This window comes from Silurus meridionalis, chromosome 14, assembly GCF_014805685.1.
Source record: "Silurus meridionalis isolate SWU-2019-XX chromosome 14, ASM1480568v1, whole genome shotgun sequence".
NCBI lineage: Eukaryota > Metazoa > Chordata > Actinopteri > Siluriformes > Siluridae > Silurus > Silurus meridionalis.
In genome coordinates, this window is record NC_060897.1 from 10,835,936 (window position 1) to 10,858,858 (window position 22,923).

General features: G+C 35.2%; 2 protein-coding genes across 4 annotated transcripts in view; one reads left to right on the top strand and one right to left on the bottom strand.

Annotated features, from left to right (window-relative positions):
• The window catches only part of gas7a (growth arrest-specific 7a), a 36,690-nt gene extending 18,528 nt beyond the window's left edge, over nt 1-18,162 (top strand). For all 3 annotated transcript variants that reach the window (XM_046866537.1, XM_046866539.1, XM_046866538.1), the window contains 9 exons: nt 268-357; nt 3,256-3,371; nt 5,787-5,861; nt 5,992-6,070; nt 6,662-6,793; nt 8,961-9,084; nt 14,311-14,390; nt 14,597-14,695; nt 16,212-18,162. In XM_046866537.1, the coding sequence (XP_046722493.1) occupies nt 268-357; nt 3,256-3,371; nt 5,787-5,861; nt 5,992-6,070; nt 6,662-6,793; nt 8,961-9,084; nt 14,311-14,390; nt 14,597-14,695; nt 16,212-16,325 (909 nt within the window). In that variant the 3' untranslated portion in view covers nt 16,326-18,162. The remainder of the gene's footprint in view (nt 1-267; nt 358-3,255; nt 3,372-5,786; nt 5,862-5,991; nt 6,071-6,661; nt 6,794-8,960; nt 9,085-14,310; nt 14,391-14,596; nt 14,696-16,211) is intronic.
• A 2,193-nt stretch (nt 18,163-20,355) lies between these two features.
• On the bottom strand, nt 20,356-22,343 carry rcvrna (recoverin a). Its single transcript, XM_046866355.1, has 3 exons — nt 21,825-22,343; nt 21,466-21,577; nt 20,356-21,226 (listed from the first exon to the last, which is right to left on the bottom strand). The coding sequence occupies exons 1-3, from the start codon at nt 22,203-22,205 to the stop codon at nt 21,108-21,110; spliced, it is 612 nt and encodes a 203-aa protein (XP_046722311.1). The 5' UTR covers nt 22,206-22,343; the 3' UTR covers nt 20,356-21,107.
• Nucleotides 22,344-22,923: the final 580 nt, after the last annotated feature.

Here is a 22,923-nt window from a genome sequence, read left to right on the forward strand (position 1 = left end):
GTCCCACACTTTTAACAGGTTTCTCTAATAAGTCTATTTGATCATGTGTTTTAACATTGCTTTGAGCAGCAACAATGCAACATCACTTTGAAAAGCACATTCAATTCTTAGCACCGATATGTTTTTGTGATCAATGCTGAGTATAATTACCTATATAATATGTATTTATGCTTGCTTGATAACATTCTTTTAAGCCTGAGATTTCCTATGCTGGACTATGCTTTTTGTCTTTATCTGGTCTTGTTTTTTGACTCCTTCACTATGTAGATCAACTTTGTCACATTTCCTTTGGCACAGTCTACGCCTGAGCAGCAACTCCTCAAACCCAATGAGTGGAGCTACTGCGACTATTTCTGGGTAAGTGAAAATAAGAGAGGGGAGGGGTGTTAAGCTAATCTTTATAAGGAACATGCATAGGATGTTATATAACACTACACATCTATTTTACATTCCATTTAAGTATAATCTACTCAAGGGACAATACTATAGAAATGAAACACGTATATGCTTTAGAGAAGTCAATGTGCAGCTTGAATAGCGGCATAGATACTCTCCTCTCAAAATAACTTAACAGCTGTTATTGTCAAAATAGCTGGCAATTAAAGTGAGTACACCCTAAGTTAACATGTCAAAACTGTGTCCAAAGTGAGCACCATTGTTATCTACTGCCCTAATCCTCCTGGGAATGGAACTCCCCAGAGCTGCACAGGTAGCTCCTGGGCTCCTCTTCCACTCCTCCATAATGACATCACAGAGCTGCTGGATGTTAGACACATGGCGCATCTCCACCTTCTGCTTGAGGATGCCCACAGGTGCTCAATACGGTTCATGTCTTTGTATATACTTGGCCACTCCATCACCTGCAACTTCAGCAAGGTATTTGTCATCTTGGTGGTGTGTTTGGGGTCATTATTAAGTTAGAAAACTGCGGTTCAGCCCTGTTTCTGAAGGAGGGCATCATGTTCTGCTTCAGAATGTCAACGTTCATGTTGGAATCCATTTTTCCGGTTATTTAACTGAAGCTCCTAAGTAACAGCAGCACTCATGCAGCCACAGACATGATGCTACCACCACCATGCTTGACTGTAGGCAAGAAACAATTTTCTTGGTACTCCCCACCAGGGCATCACCACACATGCTGGAAACCATTTGAGGCAAACAAGTTTATCTTCGTCTCAACCCTCCCTATTTATCCGGGCTTGGGACAGACACTAAGAGTGGCTGGGGTTGGTTCCCTGACCGGGGATCGCACCCGGGCCGCAGTGGTAAGAGCGCCGCATCCTAACCACTAGACCACCAGGGACCCTTTGACAATAATGGCTCTATGTTGTGCTATTTTTAGAGGACAGTAAATCTATACTGCTGCACATTGATTAATCTAAAATATATCCAAGTTTAATTCATATATATTTCTATTTCTATAATGGTTGCTGAAATGTGAGGGGTGTACTCACCTTAGTTCTTTTACCACTTGAGCAAAAATACCTATATGCAGAATATGGCTGACCCTGCCTGATTAGCATTAGCCAGCTAGCTCAGTACAACAATCAACTCACGATTGGACAACTCAAACGCTACACTGACAAGATTTAACGGAAGATATTCAGAAGTGTAAGGCAATTAAAATGGCTTGCTAAGCTCACAGCTTAAAAAAAATAGATAGAATTATTTGAGATAGGTTTCTGTTTTGACATACATTTTATAATATATTCAGTTTGGATTTAAAATATCTGGAAAATGTAATGCTGTGATGAGACTCAAAGGTACTTGTTAGTTGTCTGAAATGTTAGGATTTTTTTAACAAACTTTTACTTTTACACAGTTTTTGTTGCCAAACTTTTTGTTGAAAGGTTTTCTTTTGCATGAAAGCATCATGAGGAATTTGTAGCGTAAAGATGAGCACATTGATGAGCACAACAGGTGAACCCAGTGGTGTAATCAAATAATGACCAGACAGGGTAGGAAACAGGGTTTGCACAGTTATATCTGCTTGAAACACTCCAGAATTTTTAAGTTTAATCTCATATAAATTAAATGTTGGAAAAATAATAAATATGTCGACATGCTGCATCGCACTAGGCAACAAAATTGCAGAGAAAATGGGTTACTGTAAAATCTTTTTAATAGAGACAATTTTAATCTTTAAATAATAATTTTCTTATTGCTGCGCTAAGGAGAATAGCAAACCTGCACAACAAATTTGCTTGTTTAATTTTGCTGCAGGGAAATGTTAGAAAGTTAGAAACTAGAAGCTATAAACAGGGATATTCACTTCTTCTTGTATGCAATGGTTAAATCATGATAATGAGTCAAATGTGAACTAACATGTCATGTATACAAAAGTTTCCCAAAAATATATTCAGCTTTTTTTTCTTACAATATTAGTCATTATTTGGTTATCAGACTTATATTGAGCTCATAACTTTGTTTAATTCTACAGTAGTTCTACAATTCTTGCTAATTTCCAGACAAATTACGTGTTCTTACGATCATTAAAAGCTTAATATTTCAAAAGCCAATTTTTTTGTCCAGGGACGTGTGAAGGTGTGTGTGTAGCCATACGGCATTCTTCGGTTCAGTGAACATTACATCCCTCAAATTAAATGTGAGAGGGGAACGTGATGCCTTTGCTACGTGTCAAGAGGCACGTCAGTGAATGTCAGCCGTGGAAACCATATGCAAGCACACGCTCACTCACACACACACACACACACACACACACACACACACACACACACATGGTTGTCAAAGTTTAGCTTTGTGCTGTTTCACAAAAGCACTCATTCACAGGTAAAAAAAAAATCTCTGCTTGTGCCTCCGCACATACACAATTACTCATAGGATGAAACACACTCTCTCCTGAATCACATACAGCCCTACATGTGATGCCATGCCCACACACACCCTCTGATTCATACAAAATCCTCCCCTCACTCACTCACTCACTCACTCACTTACCCAACGCACACAAATTGTCATAAGGTTAGGGGTATAGTTTTTCCCCTTGGAAGAACTTGTGACCGCTGTCATAAACAAAACAAATGTTCTTCAAAAATCTGCTTCAGTAAAATAAAAAAATAAATAGTTTTTCTTCAATTTACTGAAGGCTAGTTTTAGATTTACGGTTAGGCATTTGGCAATTCCTAATAATATTATGTAATATTTTGTATCTATATTAATACAGAAGCCAATATAAATAGCTCACAATAAACAAGTGTATGTGTGTTGATTTAATGGTATGTTGGTGGTCTCCAGGCCGATAAGAAAGACCCTCAGGGGACGAACACGGTATCGGGCTTCGAGGTTCTGCTGCAGAAACAGCTGAAGGGCAAACAGATGCAAAAGGAGATGGCCGAATTCATTAGAGAAAGGTATGCCATTTCCTAACCTTAGCACACTTCTTTTGTAGCTATGCTACAAAAAAAATTCCAGATAACTCTAAAGGCCATTGAAATAAAGGACCAGTAGACAAATGCTAAGTATTCCCACGCACCAAAAATTTTTTAGCGATTTAAGATTGGGTTAGCAATTTGTTGAATTACAGTGGAATTTTTTTGTCAGTTCTAAAGAGAAAATCTGGATGCTACACATACAAATATTTGGACGTGCACACTGAAGAAAGGCTTTAGTGCAAAAATGTGTGCGGAAGATGAAAAACTTAAGCATTTGTGTTTAATTGTGATAAATGTAAAAATTTTAACAATAAATTAAAAATAAAATGCAATCAGTATGGTTAATAATGAATGAATAAATAGTGTAATCAATAAAGACCATTTTTTTCCGATCATAAAACATGAAATGTTTTAATTCTCTTAAGAACAATTCACCATCGATTTTTTATTAATTGAAGAAAAGTCTATTTATAGTTACATAAATCAGGTTGGTTCCTGTCACTGCTACACTACTGTAAATGGACCAAAGTATTGGGATACTTTTTTTTCCAAATGTGTTTTTTCCCAGACTGTTACCACAAGGTTGAAGGCACACAATTGTATACAATGTTTTCCCTTCATTTGATCTAGAAGACTCAAATCTGTTACAGCATGACAATTTCCTTGTGCACAAATCAAGCACCATAAGGATATGGTTTACATGGTTTGAAGTGGAAGATCTTGAGGGGTCTGTTATAGAGCTCTGACCTCAACCTTATTGAACATCTTTGGGATGAATTTGAATGTTGACTGCACCCCAGACCTCCTCACTTTACATCTGTACCTGACATTACTAAACACCACATGGTTCAATGAGCTAAAATCTTCGCAACCACACTCCAAAATCTACTTTAATTTCATCCCCGAAGGGTGGAGGTTAATATAACAGCAAATGGACACTAAATGTGGAATGTAATGTTCAAAAGACACATGCAAATCTTATGGTTATTTGTTCACAAACCTTGTTTATATAGTATATGGCAGGCATAGGCTGTAAGTTTTCTGCTCACCTTGCAATATTATAGAAAAAGCCCAGAATTACAGAATGTTACAAATCTGATAGATACCACCTATTGACACTGGATAATCCTTCAAAAATGATTAATAAATGAATAATAAAAAAAGCATTTCTTCATGGAAGAAATAATAATAAAATTATACTTATATACTAATAATTTTGCCATGATAAGGTTAAGGCATCATTATGAGAAGCTTCTGAATCTATTAATATGTTGAGGATTGTCAGAGATTATTACTCTTGCCTCATGTTCTGAATGCCATAGCTCACAGATACCCTATTAAAGAGATTTAAATACACCGTTATGTCTGCTGTATCTCCACAAAACATAGTTCAGTGTTCACAGGATTGTCATGCCAATCACCTCTTCTTGTATCAGCCTATTCAATTTATTTTGTATTTATGTTATTGTTATTGTTTTTTTATTGATTTAATTTTAGATTTTGATTGGGACATGTCTGTCTTGGTTATTATTACACACTTTTAATCTGTACTTGCATTTATCTGTATATTCTGCATTAACTGACAAATCATCTAGAACACTTTGCTAGCAACAAATTGTATATTCATTAGGGGAGCATGCAAAACAAGTGTAAAAACCCATTCTGTTTTACTTGCTCAATTACAAAGTAATAATTGTGAGTTACACAATGTTAATCAATCAGCTTGTAAATTTTGCAAGTATTACCAATTTTTCATGTTTTTAAACACACACACAAACCTTCAGTAAATCGTGGACTCCCTGTTTGTAGGATTTGAGTTATTCAGGGTAGCATACCAGAATAAGGCATAATGAAACCTGATGACATCTATGAAAAAAAAAAATATCAGTGCACTACCTACTACTTCTTGGTGGATCCTACAGCAAAGACTGAATTATGTAACACATATATTTGTCACTTGGAAAGCTTTCCATTAAAGTGGCTCATCATAGACATTGTCACTATTACTTTTATAGCCCTGTGCACAACAAATCAAAGGATGTCCTTGCTGAAGCTGTATCACTGTCATTTGTTTCATTCATGAGACTTTACTCAATCCCATGGTTTCCTGTTCTTATCTTTGGGGAAGAGTGACTCACTATCTTTTGGTCTATTACACAATTCTGCCTGTGGCAAATTCTCAAGTGTTGCCACTGAAAATATATACCCCATGTCTGCATTGTGTGTTTGTGTACATTATAAACAGGAAACTCATAAGTTCAGCAGCTGTAGCCCGGAGTATTATTATAATACCTAGTTTATGATCAGTAACTCGGTTGTTTGCGGTACTACACCTCTGGGACATCATGTTACCAGGTCTAACTGTTTTTCTCTCTTATATTCTGCCTACACCAGAATAAAGATTGAAGAAGAGTATGCCAAGAACCTCTCCAAGCTTTCGCAGGTCCCACTTGCTGCTCAGGAAGAGGGGTATGTAAAGCCAGACAGTAGTAAGCATCTGTGTGTAGGTGTGGGTGTGTGTTAGTGATTGAGTGATGCATGTGTATATAGAGGTACTCAAGCATAATTTTGCTGCAGTGATTACTCTGGCTTGGTTTAGGACTCTCGGAGAGGCTTGGAGCCAGCTTAAGAAGAGTTTGGCTGATGAAGCAGAGGTCCATCTTAAATTCTCCTCAAAGGTAGGAATCAGCAAAAAATTAGGAATATAAAAAAAAATTACATTATGTCCCAATATGAACATAATAATTTAAAGGGCTTGTGTGCAAAAATATAATCTGCAATGTTTATAATGAGTGTACTATTCAGAAAGAGTATCTTTTTCATGCTTGCCTGCTAAAAACTAGTTTCTTAACTCCTGAGACACAGAAAAAGTTGGAGTTCTCCAAGAATGAAATAATTATTGCTGAGACAGTAGCTTTATCACTGGTACAAACAAATCCCCCTTAAATAAGGTGAAGCCTAGCAGCAGGATGCATGAACTCATAATATGTCAGCAACAATTCTCTAGAGACACATAGCAAGCATGTTGGATACAAACACTGTACACTGCCTACTAAAAAAACCTGATCCACAGGAGATGCTCTGGTCCTTTTTTATACTCACAAAAACTCTTGTACTTGTGTGAATACCGAACCTACAGTACACTGACCTACACCTACACAGGTGTGTAGATGACAGTACTGTGGGGCGAGTGGGCTGTGATGAAGTCAGGTTCTGAGCGTAATGAGATCTTTTCTCTTCACACATACCTTCCCACTTCTGGCCTACAGCTTCAGTGTGAGGTGGAGAAGCCACTGTTGAATTTCAGAGGTGACAACTTCAAAAAAGACATGAAGAAATATGATCACCATATCGCTGACCTGAGGAAACAGCTAGTCAGTCGTTATGCTGCTGCAGAGAAGGTAGGTTTAAATATGTGCATTACTATTTTCTCAATACTGTACACACATTAAGAGAGTTCTTATCGATTATTATTGCCAATAGTTGTATAATTTGATCTTTGAATCTTGCATAAATCCTATACACCTGAAAAAGTCATACTGTAATCATGTCATGTGACATGTCATACTGTATGCTGATGTGAGCTGCCACAACCAGTTTTATAAATGCCATGTTACCATTACCATAATTGTCATGACAGCTTTCTTAGTGTTTGACACCATGACAGCTAATTCCTACTATTTCCCAAGTACTCTAGTTAGCACAGATTATAATTAAGTATGAACTTCATGATCTCTGTTATTACACATTTTGTATCATAGCCAGAAAAAACTGCTAGTGTTTGATTTTGAGTGATGAAATAATTATTGCTGAGACTGTTCTGTCCCTGGTCCAAAGAAATTCCCCTTAAAATAATGTAACGCCTAACAGCAGGAAGTAGCAAATCATCTGCAGCACCAATCCTAAAGAAACATGCACAGCAAGCAAGTTCTATGCACAGTATTTATTGTGGCCACATTTGTCAATAACTGTAGGTTCTATATCATAATATCTGCAATTAACAAACAATGGGACACTTAGAAAATGATTGCATAACACTACTAAACAAGTGGACATGAGTTGGCTTGACATTCTGGAACATTCCTATTAAAGCGGTATGACACAGGGTTCATACAAAGATTTATCTGCATGAATATTTTAAGGTTTGCTTTTTGTCTGTATTTTCTTTTCTGCTTAGATATCTTTAACTGTTACCCACAAACGAGCAACCGTAGTATTAACAGATTGTGCTGTATGCCTCACCATACTGTATCTCTGCCCAGATTCCCTCAGTCACAGCAGGTGGTTGGGTGAGGCAAACCATGTTGTTCTTCCCACCAGAAAACAACAGCAAAATAGTGGTTTAATAGTGTAGAATGTAACATATCGTAGAGTGTAGGCTTCTGATCAAAAGATTTAGATCTAGATCAGTTTTTCCTTACAACTGTTGCTATCAGCTTGCTCATCAGCTTGCTCATCTTACACTTATAAAGAACATCTTATTCACTCTTTATCAGCACATTATCTGTGTAAAGCTGCTTCGAGACAATGTTCATTACAAATAAAAATAAAGATATTAAGGTATATAGCTAATGTACACTCACCAGCCACTAATAACGCCACAATAAAGTATAACTAAAAATATACAGGTGTCCTCATGATTCGGGTGAGAAGCTTTAGTTACCGAAACTGCACTTCCAGCCTTTCATTTGGTCTTATCCAATGTTTAACTGGCCAGTTTTGGTGAAGCTGACAGGAATGGAATCTAATGGGGTCTTCTACTGTCGTAGCCCATTTCCCAAATGGTTTTTGAGATACATTTCTGTTCCCCACTATTGCAAAGAGTGGTTTCTATAGTTTCTATAGACCTCTTACAATTCCAACTTACAATCGTCTGACCTTTCTTATCAACAGCCATTTCCTTTAGCAGAACTGCATATTGTGTATTTTTTATTTTTTCGTCACATCATTCTGTGTAAACTCTACTGATTGTTGTGTGTTTGAAAATACATAAAAGTTTCATAAAATACTCAAACCAGCTCAACTGGCACCACAACCATCCTAGTTAAAGTCACTGAGCTCACTTGACCTGTATGTGCATAATTGTATGTATTGTAAGCCACAAGATTTGCTAAGTGCTGTTAGACATGTCATGTGGATAATGCAATAAAAAATGCACTTAGCCACTATAAATCTTTTGCAGGTACTTATATTCTAAAAAACCCTAGTTGCATATGTGAAATTCTTGTAAATGGTCTTAACCGTCACTGTAGATTTTGTATTTTTTTTGTCAGAAAAACCATTTAAACCGCTTGATAAATAAGCCAAAGTAAGAAGTAGATAATAATTCTAACACAGTTGTACAATTCTTCCAAGTGTTGAGAAAAAAGGCTGGTGTTTATATACAGTTAATCAATTTGTCTTGAAAACGATTACAGAAAATAGGAAAGCCAATACAAAGAGATGCTGGAGGCAAATCCTTGGGAATAGGTTAAAGAGAAATCACTCTGGCTCAGGGTAATTAAATAATTATCCCCAGAGGAAATTATATTAACATCTCCTTGAGCCTGTGTCAATTGTGTGCTGTAGGCCCGTAAGGCTCTGGCAGATAGGCAGAAGGACCTGGAAGTGAAGACACAGCAACTAGAAATCAAACTGAGCAACAAGACTGAAGAGGACATCAAAAAGGCTCGACGGAAATCCACTCAAGCAGGTCAGAGTTTTCCCCAGCAACTTTTATTGCTTTTTCACTTAGTGTGACCATAATCACTAAACAATAGTTTAGATCCAAGTTACATTCTTCAAGCATTGTGTTCTTAGTTCAAACATGTTAAAACTGATTTATCTAGCCACATATAGATTCCTACATTATGAAATTATGAAATTGTGTTGTGTTTTTTTTACTGCCCTCCAAATACAGTGTTTTCAATACTCCTTCTTCTTTTATTGAGCTTAATAATTATTATAAAAATAATACTTTTTGTTCTTCTTTTCCATTAGCTCTTCTGGATTCCACTTGATTTTTGACCCTTAAGTAACAATGCCATTATCTATTCTGTCTTATTTAGACATAAGTAAACAGGTTTTTCATATGTCATTCAAGAGTCAGGTAGCTGAACACTGTTTTGACTATGAAAGAGTTTCTTGTCTCGTTGCCAGAATCCAACTTTTTAAAGGAGCCAGTTTCTGTCTAATCCAGACAGCTAAAAACTGGAGATCCGGTGCAGATATAGTTGGATAATAGGGGAATTAAAAGCAACCGAGCTCACAAAACAGTTGTCCTCATGAAGTGAAGACAATCAATGCTAGATTTCAATGCCGGCCAGTCAGCATTACTGAGCAGGAGAGGTTGTTGAAAACTGCAGGATGCAGCTTTTCAAAGCTGTGAACTGCCTGACGCACTGTGGGAGAGTATTATCACCCAGTCAGAGCCCAGGCAGAAGATGGTGCATAGGCAAACAAAGAGGAACAGTTTGGTATCTGCTTTAGGGTCCGAAATTAGACAGTGCACCAGGCACATATTCAAAGTTGGTGACAGGATATGCAGGGAAAGTTATCTGTTCTGTAATAAGATTCTATTTTTTGGGTTTTTTATTCTATTGCTTTCTTTTACATGAATATTTTTCAATCCAGTAATTTTATTATAAAACTGGGATTATGAAACAGTGATTATATTTTTATATTTATATTTTTTATATTATATTTATATTATTTATATTTTATTATATTATATATTTTTTTATATATATATTTTTTTTACAATCTGATTGTTTCATAATGTTCTACTGTTAATTTGGGTGATGAGTCCAAATATATTGTAGCCTTTAACATTCAGGAGCTTGTGGCCAGAAGGTGTACAAAAGATATCAGATGTTCCATGACCCTACATGGAACATTTGAAAATAAGACTTCTTCTGCATGACTGATTCATATTGATGAAATTACCTGCCAGCAGTTTATGCCTCTGAGAATGTATAGTTGTATTCCATCATCTATATTTGATTGCCCAAAGACATGAATTTCATGGTGAAATGCAACAAATTACAAGTTAGATGCCTTGGGTAGAATGGGCTGAACAAAATAAACAAAAACATTAGGATGATTTTATTCTTTGTCCTGTTTTTCCATCTTGAAGCTCCATTGTTTACTTGGTTTATCTGGCTTTTTTTTTTTCAGAAACAACAGTTTCTGGCAGCATGACAATGAATGAAGCATGTCTGAATTTTAAGGCTCTTAAGATCAGAGTGGCTGCTAGATGATTTTGGTTATAACATAACAACCAATAACATGGTTGACCAAATAACAACAGAAATACAATCATGGAGTCATGCACAGATATACATTGTTAGGAATTTATGGCACAGTATAAAGCGTTTATATATAAAATTTTGGATTATTTAATAAGTAATGATAATAAAAAGAATAATATTTTGGCCAGTGCACATTTTATTTATTTTTATTGCCTTCTTGGAATGCACCTTGTGCAAGAATAAATTAAGAATAAAAAAAGCCTGAGACGCACCTCCACCCTGTCTGAGCACTTAAGTCTTAAGGTAATTTTGAGGTCTAAACATTGATGTGTACAGTGTCTGTAGTGACTCAGTAGGTGTGCTCAGAATAAAGTGTGTGTGATGGATTTAGTTTATGACAGATACCTATAAATATGAAAGACTGAGCTTTCCATATTAAGATTTGTTCAGTAGGTATGCAGTAATTGTAGTTACATATTCACTGGCCATTGAATTTTAGTAAATGATCTTCTATTGGTAGGGTTGTTTTTGCACTGTATTCTTTCTATTTCTTTAAATTGATGTAATGCTGGGATGGAAATCTCCAAAGCCTGTTTGGAATGTTTGTGCATTTTGTTAACTAAATCATGATTGATAATTTTCCATAACTGTGCTGAACCTCTTGTGATAAAACTTCTTCACGATGTGGCTTGTTTAGGTATTTTTCTAACAAACTCTAGGTTCTTTCTGGAACAGGGGGATTTATACTGAAATTGTAAAACTTTATTTTCTTTGCAGCAATTTTGTGCGTGTGTGTATGTGTGTGTGTGTGTGTGTGTGTGATTTATATATATATATATATATATATATATATATATATATATATATATATATATATATATATATATACAGTATATACGTATATATACTCCTGAACAAAATCTTAAATCCGAGGGAAACATTCTATATGCATTTGGCCCTGGTGGATCATAACCATGTTGTACAAGGGCAAGAGACAAAAATAGACAGTATTCAATTTATTGGAAACTGCATTTAAACTCAAAAAGTCTGGTCATCAGCTGATCAAAAGTTTAAGACTATAGCCTTTAAAAGTTAAAATCTTAAAATTTTGGAATGTGGCAGGATTGTTGAGCTCCACTAGCAGGGGCTCTTGCAACCCGCCATTGCTGGAGAGGTTGGGTGAAGTAAGACAGTCATTGAACATTTTTAAAAGATCCTGAGAGTTATAGGACAAAAAAAATCAAGTGGTGGACCCCAAAAAACTTCACTGAGCCGGAGGATCCGACGTGCTGTCCGTGAAGACACAGGCCGATCCTCAACCCAAATTAAGACCCTTACTGAAGACATCTGTGAGAGAAGGGCTTTAAGAACAAAAAACATCTTCGAAAGCCACGTCTCCTCCCACACTAAAAACTTGCCTGTTTGTAATTTGCAAGGAAGCACCAAACATGGGATATTGAAAGATGGAAGAAAGTTTTATTCTCGGACGAGAAAAAAATGTAACCCGGATGGTCCTGAAGGCTTCCAACGGTACTAGAATGGCAAGGAATTCCCATAGGAGATGTTTTCTACACGGCACAGTGGGGGAAGCGCCATCATGATCTGGGGTGCTTTTTCCTTCAATGGGAAAATGGAGCTTCAGGTTGTGCAGGGGCTTCAAACAGCGGCTGGCTATGTGGACATGTTGCAGCAGGCATCCCTTTTGACTGAGGGCCCTCGTCTGTGTGGTAATGACTGCGTCTTTCAACAGGACAACTGGGACAACAAGGACTGTGGGGCTACTTACTACTGAGTCCTATTTTGATACATTTAGTTCTGTTCTGGTTATTTTTAAGCTATGGTCTTAAACTTTTGATGAGCTGATGAAAAGCCTGTTTGAGTTCAAATGCAGTTTCTCTTCTCAGTTAAATGCCAATCTCTGTTTTTTGTCTCTTGCTCCTTTTTCTTCTTTTGACATTTAGGAGCAGTTTTTACATCCTGGTTATGATCCACCATCACGAAATGCGAATACTTGGAATGTTCCCCCCGGTCTTAAGATTTTGTTCATGCAATCTTGTTATTTATGGTTATTTTTATACTTTAATATTGTGTATTACCTTGTGCAAATTTATAATGTGCATAATCTCCGTTAAGTCCAGTTCAGTTGTAGTTGTAATGTTACAAAATGTGGTCTTCGCAAGAGTAGATATTTTTAGCAAGATGCAGCTTATTATCTCAGTAGTAGCAATACACTACATACACTATAATGTACAGCTGCATTTAACAGGAACAAAAACACCTTCAATTTGTCTAAGCAAAAATTATGTAATTTCTTCTCTGCACTTTAACTTTGACGTATATTGCACCTTTAAATGTGGAAGTGTCAACATCTCACCAGCCTTTTCCTTTTTTCTGCTGATGAGATCAGAAGTGTGTAGCCTTACTGACAGACAGACACACACACACACACACACACACACACACACACACACACACACACACACACATACACATACACACACCATTTACACGGTAAATAGGAAACATCCTTCATGGTTAGTTGCTGCCTACCTCCTGCCAGTCAAGTTATGTCGAGTGTGGTTTCACTAATGATAAACATACATTTGCATAAAGCATCCATTTGCCAATGCCGATGTTGAGTATGGAAATTTAAGAATTATTTAAATCTACATTTAGACCAGATAATAAATGTGTGATTAAGTTGCGATTAAGCATGAGTTAACACATGACAACCATGTGATTAATTGTATATATATATATATATATATATATATATATATATATATATATATATATATATATACATCAAGGCTTTTTTGCTGGCCTAATTTCTATCAGAATCAGATCCGTTTTACTATTTACTAAATAATTTCCAATTGTCTATTTACTTAATTTCTGTTTTCTCGCAGGCATACAATAATGTCATTTTCACGTCTTTTGACTGGATGGTCAGCGAGTGCACTAGTCAGAGCTCACACACCGCATCTGTAGCAACCAGCACAAGCCTGAATATATTCAGATTGATTGTGGATTTAATAGACAAAAAGAAATTGATTTGGTCACAGATACAGTTACAAGGAAACTTAAAACATAGACTTTTCAAGAAAAGCTGGGCATCATGATTTTTCACGATGTTCTTCAGCCAAAACTGTTAAAAACAGTTGTTAATCTTTTTCACACAAAAATGCCCAGAAAAACCTGGGTCATTTTATGAGGTTAATATTGATACTTCTGCTAGAGATGATGAATGCGAGAAGCACAGATGTGGCTGCAGTGAATGCAAATTTGTTGAATTGTGTTAATTGTGTTTCTTGCTTTAGTAATACCATTCATTCTGGCTGCATGAGATAACTATCTGTAATGCAGTGCTTTGTTATACAATATTGATTGGTATTATTAGGTGGATTGATTCAGTTAGGACACCACTGAATGCCTAGGTATGAAATGCATGGCCCACTGTATATATATATATATATATATATATATATATATATATATATATATATATATATATATATATATATATATATATATATATATATATATATATATATATATATATATATATATATATATATACACACACATATGGGCTGTGACTGCCCCCTGCTGGTGAAAAGAATCTCTGAGTCTGTGACTCCTGACTACAGTACTACATTAATGTGTTTTTTTTTTGTTGGCATTAATAGGTGATGACCTGATGCGCTGTGTTGATCTCTACAATCAAGCCCAATCTAAGTGGTTTGAAGAGATGGTCACTACAAGTTTGGTAATTAGAACAATGAAAGCAATATATTTGCCCTGTACGATCATGTATGATCTCTTATTTCATTGATTGTAGATTCTTGATCTAATTCCGAATCTGTAAATTATTGTGTTAACTTGTATTAACTGCACAGCTCACATGTGTGTTATATGTGTTATCTGTTAGATAATATCCTTGCTGATTGTTTCACATTTGATTGTTTTCTGCAGGAGTTGGAAAGGCTTGAGGTGGAGAGGGTGCAGATGATACAGCAGCACCTGCTCCAGTACACAACGCTACGGCGTGAGACAGACATGTTCAACCAAAGTGTGAGTAGTAGAAAGATACACACTTTAGCACCATCCTCTGTGCACTTATAAGCTTGTCCTTACCTCTTGGTTGCTACACAACACACCACTTTTTTTTCAATGTTTACCTCATGATAAAGGTTGACCACTGTAGTATTATTACTCCTTTAAAGGACAGTCACAGTGAATCCACATCGCCACTAAATGGTCTACAAATTGTGACACTAAGAGGACATATAGTAAATCTGTGGTCTTGAAAAATAATTTGTGCCTGAATTTTGATAAACAGCTGAAAATTAAGATATTTCCATACAAAATTTTGTGGAATTTATTTTTATTATGCTTCTAAGCTTTTTGAAACTCGTCCAATATTCAGTAGAATTAGAAATAGATGTTTAAGTGCAGTATCCTTTTTTTTCTCTTTGGAGGTAACCAAGCTGTTGTCATTGTGCATGGGTGAGATATGCAGAACTTCAGTTCAGAAAAGTTTCAGTATCTTTCAGTTCAGGAAAACCAGTAGTTTTCAAAACTTTATATAACAATGTCACTATGTGAAATGGCACCAAGGAAAATTTCAACATCGGGCTTGAATCAAATGCAGCTCTTCTTAGTCTACACACACAGCTCACTAGTCAGCTAAAGGATTAGGCATGATCCAGTTACTGATCCTGTTACTAAATGTGCATGCTCCACATCTTCACTCAGGGCTAAATGCTTTAGCAAATCCTGCCACTTAGTGCTTCGGTCACCAGGGTGTCCAAGACAGGACTGAGTAAACAAGTGTTGTGGGCATGTTCTAGTGAAAGTGTTATCAGTGTTTTAATAGATACAATAATAAATAATGAGATCTCTGCATTGTACCATCACACAATGACTGCATCATGACACTCTTTTTTGCTTAAAGACTAGTGAGAATGAAAAATGTTTCAATTGTATGCAAGTCTGTAGATTATAATAAAATGTTACTGTATATTTGTATATCTGTTTAGTGCTACAAACATTCACATCTGTGTTTGGTTTTAACATTTTAACCTCAGTGGGAGGTATAATTTTTTTTAAAACAAAATATTAATAATTTGTTTCAGAACACTAGAGAGAAACCCAGGGGAAGAAATACAGCACAAAATCTGTAAATCCATCATTGTCTTTGTTTGGCCCACAAGTTTTCATGAGTGTAAAACCTCTATTTTAAGTGACTTTTATTGCATTCTGCACAATCCCAAAAGCCCTGTATAACTCACACTAGGATTTGTAAAAAAAATTAAAAATAAAAAAAGAATAATGCAGCTCCTGATTGGATCAATTTGAAGCACATCATTTGTTTAATCTGAATAATGTACTTATATTTAGATATGCCTCTATTGTAGATAAACCAGGAACAAAAAAATCTAAAGATGATCATCAGGTAACATGAGTAATGATATCTTCACATACTGCAGGATGCTCACTTTTTGCAATGCAGAACATCATATTTTAGCGCAAGCCTCATTTAAGAAGAGTGGTTTAACCTGAATAATGTTTGACTTGTGTGTTGTAGACTCTGGAGCCAGTGGATCAGCTCCTCCAGAGCGTGGATCCAGCCAAAGACAGAGAGCTGTGGGTGCGGGAGCACAAGACAGGGGATCTCAGACCTGTAGACATGGACATTTAAAGGACACTAAACTGATAACAAAAGACAACCATACACACACACACACACACACACACACACACACACACACACACACATACACACACGCACACACAAATTGAACACCTCACCCAAACTATTCAAGTCTGCCTGATTGTCTGTACAACACTTCAAGTTCTTGGCCAAAGCCATACAGCATTGGTCCACTCAAGCCGGCATTTGTATTTCGCAATATCTTTCCATAAAACATAACTTTTACAAAGAGTGGTGATATGATTTATATCGAACAGTTTACAAGCAGAGTGCATTCATCCCCTAAGCACTTTGTTTTGCATGAATAACAGTTCACCAGCCTTTCTGATTGTCAACACAGATAGATTGCTGCATAAACATTTTGATCAAGGTTAATAAGGAAATACACACAATGCAAGCAGTGAAATCTTTAAAATAAATGTTCCACTTAAATACATTTAGACAACATTTGTGTTACTAAAAGAAACACATAAATATGCCTAAATATAACAACATTATGGAAGCATGCATAAATCGAATTATTATTTCTGTAAAAAAAAAAAAAATCAGTCATTTATCGTAGTGTTCAAAAATGCATTCTACAGGAAAAACCAGCTGCAGTGGAAAAAAGCAGTAACCAGCATGAACCTTTTTGTAGAATTTGTGCAGAATAAAATTCTATTATAGTGTCATTGTATAGGTATGTTGTTAAATCTTTCATGTATTGGAAAAAATTTATTATATTCATACCCAATCTAAATCTACATGGACTCTTCTTGACAAAAACAAACGAAAGAAAGCTGGAACAAAATGCATTATTTAGGTATTAATATTTCAAAAAAAAATATTTTTGCAGACTTGTTTTGCAAAGAAGCATGTAATTCTCAAAATGCTGTAATGAATAGCTCTATTTCATCTACAGAATGATATTTGTGAAAAAAAATTAGCCCACTGATTGTGTGTCATAGAGTATGTGTCTGCGAAATACTGCGTTTGTGTAATCGTCATGTAATTTCTTTCCTCAAGCAAAGCCAAGAAACCTCTTTATGCAGAACATAATCAGCTCTGTGCAACATCATAATCTCATTCTGCTTCCATTTCCAGTTGGAAAAGTTACTAAAGCTGGGATTGAGGATAAACATTAAAGTTGAGTGTTTTTTAAATTAAAGCAGAAGAAGAAGTATTTTATTTGTCACATATATATATTACAGTACATGTAAATGTGCTGTAATGTACAGTGTATGTGACAGTAAATGTGACATGATCATTTGTATTATGTACACTCTTAGAATACTGTATAGGTTTCTTTAAGGGTTTATTGTATAATTGAGACTCTCTTTCTGATAAGGAACTTTCTGTTTTATAGTTCTTTACAGAACCTTTAGTCCCTAAGAGGCACAACAGAAGAGCCCTTAAGGTTTTCAAAATCATCTAAGAGTGTATAACATACACCTTTTAGTGCCTAAAGTTATGTCTTGGAATGTTCATGATCTGTTCTCTGTCTGTACATAGGTGTAAATATGTGTGCTGTGTTGCATTTTTTTTGGTGTCTGCAAATGTCATAAGAAAGTTCGAGCCACATTCTTGTGTAAATGTTGTGTTCACATATTGACACTTTTGTTAAACATTTTTACATCAAGACCCATTTGTGTTAGGCAGCTGAACCCTGTAGGCTTAAAACCATTTATATTATATTAATGAATGCATTTAATATTATGTTTCTCATTATTTTTACATAACAGGCCTCGCTTCTCAAGCTGGAACACATTTATTTTGCAAATTGTTCACAGGAGCAATCTACACAAGAAATGTGGTATTGATGAAAATCAAGTTATTTTTGGAACAAACAAAAAACCCGAAAAAATCATATCCTACAAAAAACACCTGAATTTGTAGATTTGCCAGTCTTCTAATCATACAATTGCTAAGTTTCTAAAAAAAAAGAAAGCAATCCAAATTAAAAGCTTAACAAACAAGATCACTCGTGTAATATAGGATAACCTTAATTGGTGCCTATAAAATGAGGAAGAGTTAGTGTGAGACTATGAAAGCAGACACACTGCAAAGGTTGAGCTACATTACTGGAACATTTTACGCACATAGAAGGGTCTCTTTCACTGTGCAGTCATCATGTTGCTGTTTTCAACTGTGACTTTTTAATGGAGTTTGTGATTATGTAGAAACACAGATGCACATATGATAGCACATATGTTTGATTGGAATTTACATGACACTTGTACAACAGATAGAATTTGCACTATTGTAAAACATGTAAGAATCTGATCTACAAAACATTGATAAATGAGGCCCCATGACAACTGGATAAAACTTGGATATGCAGTTTATATGAATTTAAAGTACAGAAGAGCCATTTTAAAACTTTTCTGCAATTTATAAATGTATTTTTGAATTGTTATTAAGCAAATTAAGCATTGGGTCAATTAACATATAGGGAAAGCCATTTAATAATAATTTCAGTTGAATGATATGAACAAATTTGGCATTGTTTGAAATTGTGAGTAATACTGGAAAAAATGATTTATAACAGTCTACAGGAAAGCAGCTGTATGTGTTTACTACATTTATTGTTTTGTGTTAATGTCTTACTGCAAATGTGTGTAGATTCTGTATAAATTCATGCAGGGGTTTTGAGCAGAAAGAGACTGTATGGCGTTGATGTAAATTTGTGTCTTCATGTAAACGAAAGGAACAACAGAGCTATGGATCTGAAACGTGTTGGATGTTAAATTAAATCACACTGGGCACATGCTCAGACATTTTCAGGTAGTATGCAAAAGCTTTTTTTTTTTAGTAAGTAATTTTTTTTTTACTAACTACCATTCCTCTGCTAAACATTGGGTGTAGCTGGTTTACCTTTTTGTTAGTTTTGCATGTCTAACAATGTCCACTTCTGAATTACATGTGGCATAACTTGTATACATATTAACATAGTGCATTCTGTGTACTTTTAAATAATTGTTACATTTATTGTCTGTGTATGTAATTAGATGATTTTTATATGATGCTGTAATTGTTGATTTATTTGCTATTAAATGAACAGTCCCCATTATTAATACAACATATTTATGGATTCATCACATTTTTCTTAAATATGCTCATGAAACCACTAAAATAAAGAAATAATAATAATAAAAACAAAATGATTTTAGCTACTTTTTATTTTCAACGACAAGAACAGGACCATAACAAATTCTCATCACCTCACATCACCTTAACATCCCAGCCGTTGTGTTTGGAAAGCACTGATCCCTTTAAGCAGATGAAACGTAGCCTTCTGGCAATAGTTTCCCTACAATGCCAAAATATCCAATCAGCTCCAGCAGCTCAGCATTCCACCCTTGAAAGCAGGCCATGCATTAGCCTAATCCAAAGAAAGAAATAAGCCCATGCGTTCCTCACCATTCCCCCAAAGCCTTGGCAAAGCAGAGAAGCAACATGCCAAGGCTTCAACAGAGAAAAGAAAGTTTACCTTTAATGCAATGATTCCATTGTATAGCTATTGCACAACAGCATTATAATATTATGATGCAATGTAAGTCTGAGACCAAAACTTATTAGTTATTTAAAAAACACTAACTACATTGGCTCTTTATGAGATATTCTAGACAGTATTTGCACACCTATGAGCAGATTATTAACTGAATAAAAGATAAAATCTGTATACAAACAAATCACAATAACTGACAGCAAAATTCAGAATGTCTGACATCCAGTATCATATCCCATATTCCTAACAAAGGAAACAAATTCAACGTAAAAAGCAAGACTATATATATATATATATATATATATATATATATATATATATATATATATATATATATATATAAAATCCTGTGTACTCTAAAATAGTTGAGGCCAAATGTTTGATATTTAACCCAGATCACCTTCATGAAAATGCAGATCCAAAAGAAAGCCTTTTTTATACAATGAAAAAGAAATACAATAATAAGAAATAAATAAACAACATTAATTAAGATTTAATTATAATTACTCTTATATGGTATCTTAAATCTTCCTTAATCAATACAACCAAAAAAACTCTGATAATCAAAGATTATATTAATCAAAATTGTTGATACACATGGTTTGAGGGCAAACAAGAAAACAATGCTCTGTAAATGGCTCTTCTGATTGGAGCTTGAATAAAATCCAATGGTCCATTCAAGAAAAGAAAAAGAAAGAAATTAATGCACATAACAATTTGATGTTTAAATTGGAAAAACTAATAAAAAATCAGTTTGTATTGCTGGAATTTTTATATGTAATTAAAAAAAAGGTAGTTTTTACTAAACTAAAACTAGCGAAAAAGGAGATTAAATATGATTATTCGTTTGGTTCATAGCAAAAGACAATGACAAATTAGCTGCAAAAAATAAAACTGCCAGTGATCCATGAGAGTTTGCCTGGATTGACCTTCAGATTTTAAGAGGATTGAATATGCCAGAGGGATTGCTAACCTGAGCCTAATTGATATCACATTACTTTTTGTTTACCTAAGACTTTTGTTATTATCAACAAATAGATCAAATTCATAGCAGATGCTTAAGTAATCGATATGAACTGAAAGGGGAGGATAAACATGACTATGCAGTGGCGCAAAGGGCCCATATTTGGGGATACAGTTATGCAATAGCAATAAAGATGGCTGGCTGAGTTATTGACCCTGCTGTGTTGGTCCTCTTGAGCAAAACAGTGCCTGAGTGGTATAGGAGTTTAGCTGTGTAAACAGGAAATGAGCAGTGTCTTTGGAGAAAACAGTATGAAATATTATGGCTTCTTCTCCTTCAGTTTGTCCTGAATCTTCTTTGGCTCATCAAACTGTATCAACCTTAAAATGTCTTTGTTGTCCATGACTCCCTGAATGAACTCACCCTCTGCAATCTTATCTGAAAAGCCAATAAGAGATCGTAAAAACATGATATTTTCTTTACTGCCTTATAATCCCATAAAAAAAAAATGTTCACTTTGAATTATTTATTTTTGAAAACTCTGCTGTGAACTTTTAGTGTGTTTAATGCTTCTCTCACAGGAACAAAATATATTTTACTGTAATGTAATGCAATTATATTTGGTGACATTTAGTCCTATATCTTTTTTTTAATTGAACTATACAAAGTGTAATTACCATTTTCTTTCTTTTGGAAAAAGTTCCATATTTTGTCTGCTCTTTTTTCTGGTGTGTTCTCATCCTCTGGAAGTTTTTTCTGGTCCTCAACAGGAATCATATTGAAAATTGCCTAGATTTAGGCAGAATCAAAAATTGACAACATAACTATCATTTTAAAAATTGTAATGGTATTAGATGCATTAACTCTTTCTAGATGTTAAAGGCTTAAACACTTATAAAACACATATTTTAGGAATAATCCTTTAACCATCTAGTCAAAATGAGCAATAATAAAATATAAAGTAATAATTTGTATATACAATAGTCATCTTAAACCAAGGTGAAAACAGGCCTATATTATCTATGCACATACACACCTTCACAATATCCTGAACTTCATTTTTGCTGATTGTTCCATTGCCATCAACATCATACAGAGCAAAAGCCCACTCGAGTTTGTGCAGAGTTTTGCCTGAAGATGTTAAATGCAGGGCAATAATGTACTCCTTAAAGTCCAGTGTGCCATCAGCATTGAGGTCAAAGCTACGGAAAACGTGGCGTGCGTACTCGGTGGGATCAGCATTAGGAAAGAAGCTGGCATAGATACCCTCAAACTGCTCCTTAGTAATTCGCCCACTAGGACACTCTTTAAGGAAGGTTGTGTACCAGGCACAAAGCTCAGCCTCACTGTATTTGGTGTTCATTTTTAGATCCTCCAGAATCTCCTTAGACAAAGCGCTGCTCTTGCTGTTTCCCATGCTGTATTTTAAACTTAAATCACCACTTTCTTTTTCTCCTGGTTTTGCTGTCTGGTATCAGTTCTCTGGTAGTTTTAGCTGAATAGCCAACTAGATCTAAATCTTCTTGGGTTGCTCTACCTGACAACACCAACTCCTACATGCTGCATAGGATTATGGATTTCTCTTTTTATACCCAGACAGGCTCTCTGAGAGATTACTAAGCTACGTCACACAACTGTGACATCTAAAATGGCAGAGCAACTGTTTACCAAAGTAAGTAATCATCATCATCCGCATCATCATCATCATCATCATCATCTTTTTCCAAACATCACTTACTTCATGTTCATCACTAGAGTACAGTTTATAATTGGCCTTATATCTAAGAAGCTTTCTGCTGAAGTAAACATACATTACTACTGTTCAGCTCCACAGTTCTTCCCAATATTTTGGTTTTAGTGTGCACATTTGTCTAGTCTATGTAAAACAATGATTTGCTTTTAACTATATTAATGAAATTGTGAAACCATACAGTATATGTTTGAACTGATGTTGAATTGAGGAAATGTCAGTATGTTGACTTCACATAACGCATTGTATACATTATCAAGCAGAGGCCCCCCTACAAACTTAAGCCCTTAGGGCCCTAGTTATAATTCAGGTCTGGCCCACAATCACAGTGCACACCAAAAGTGAAGGAAGTCATATGTAAATGGATCTGTAATTTATTTCAAGT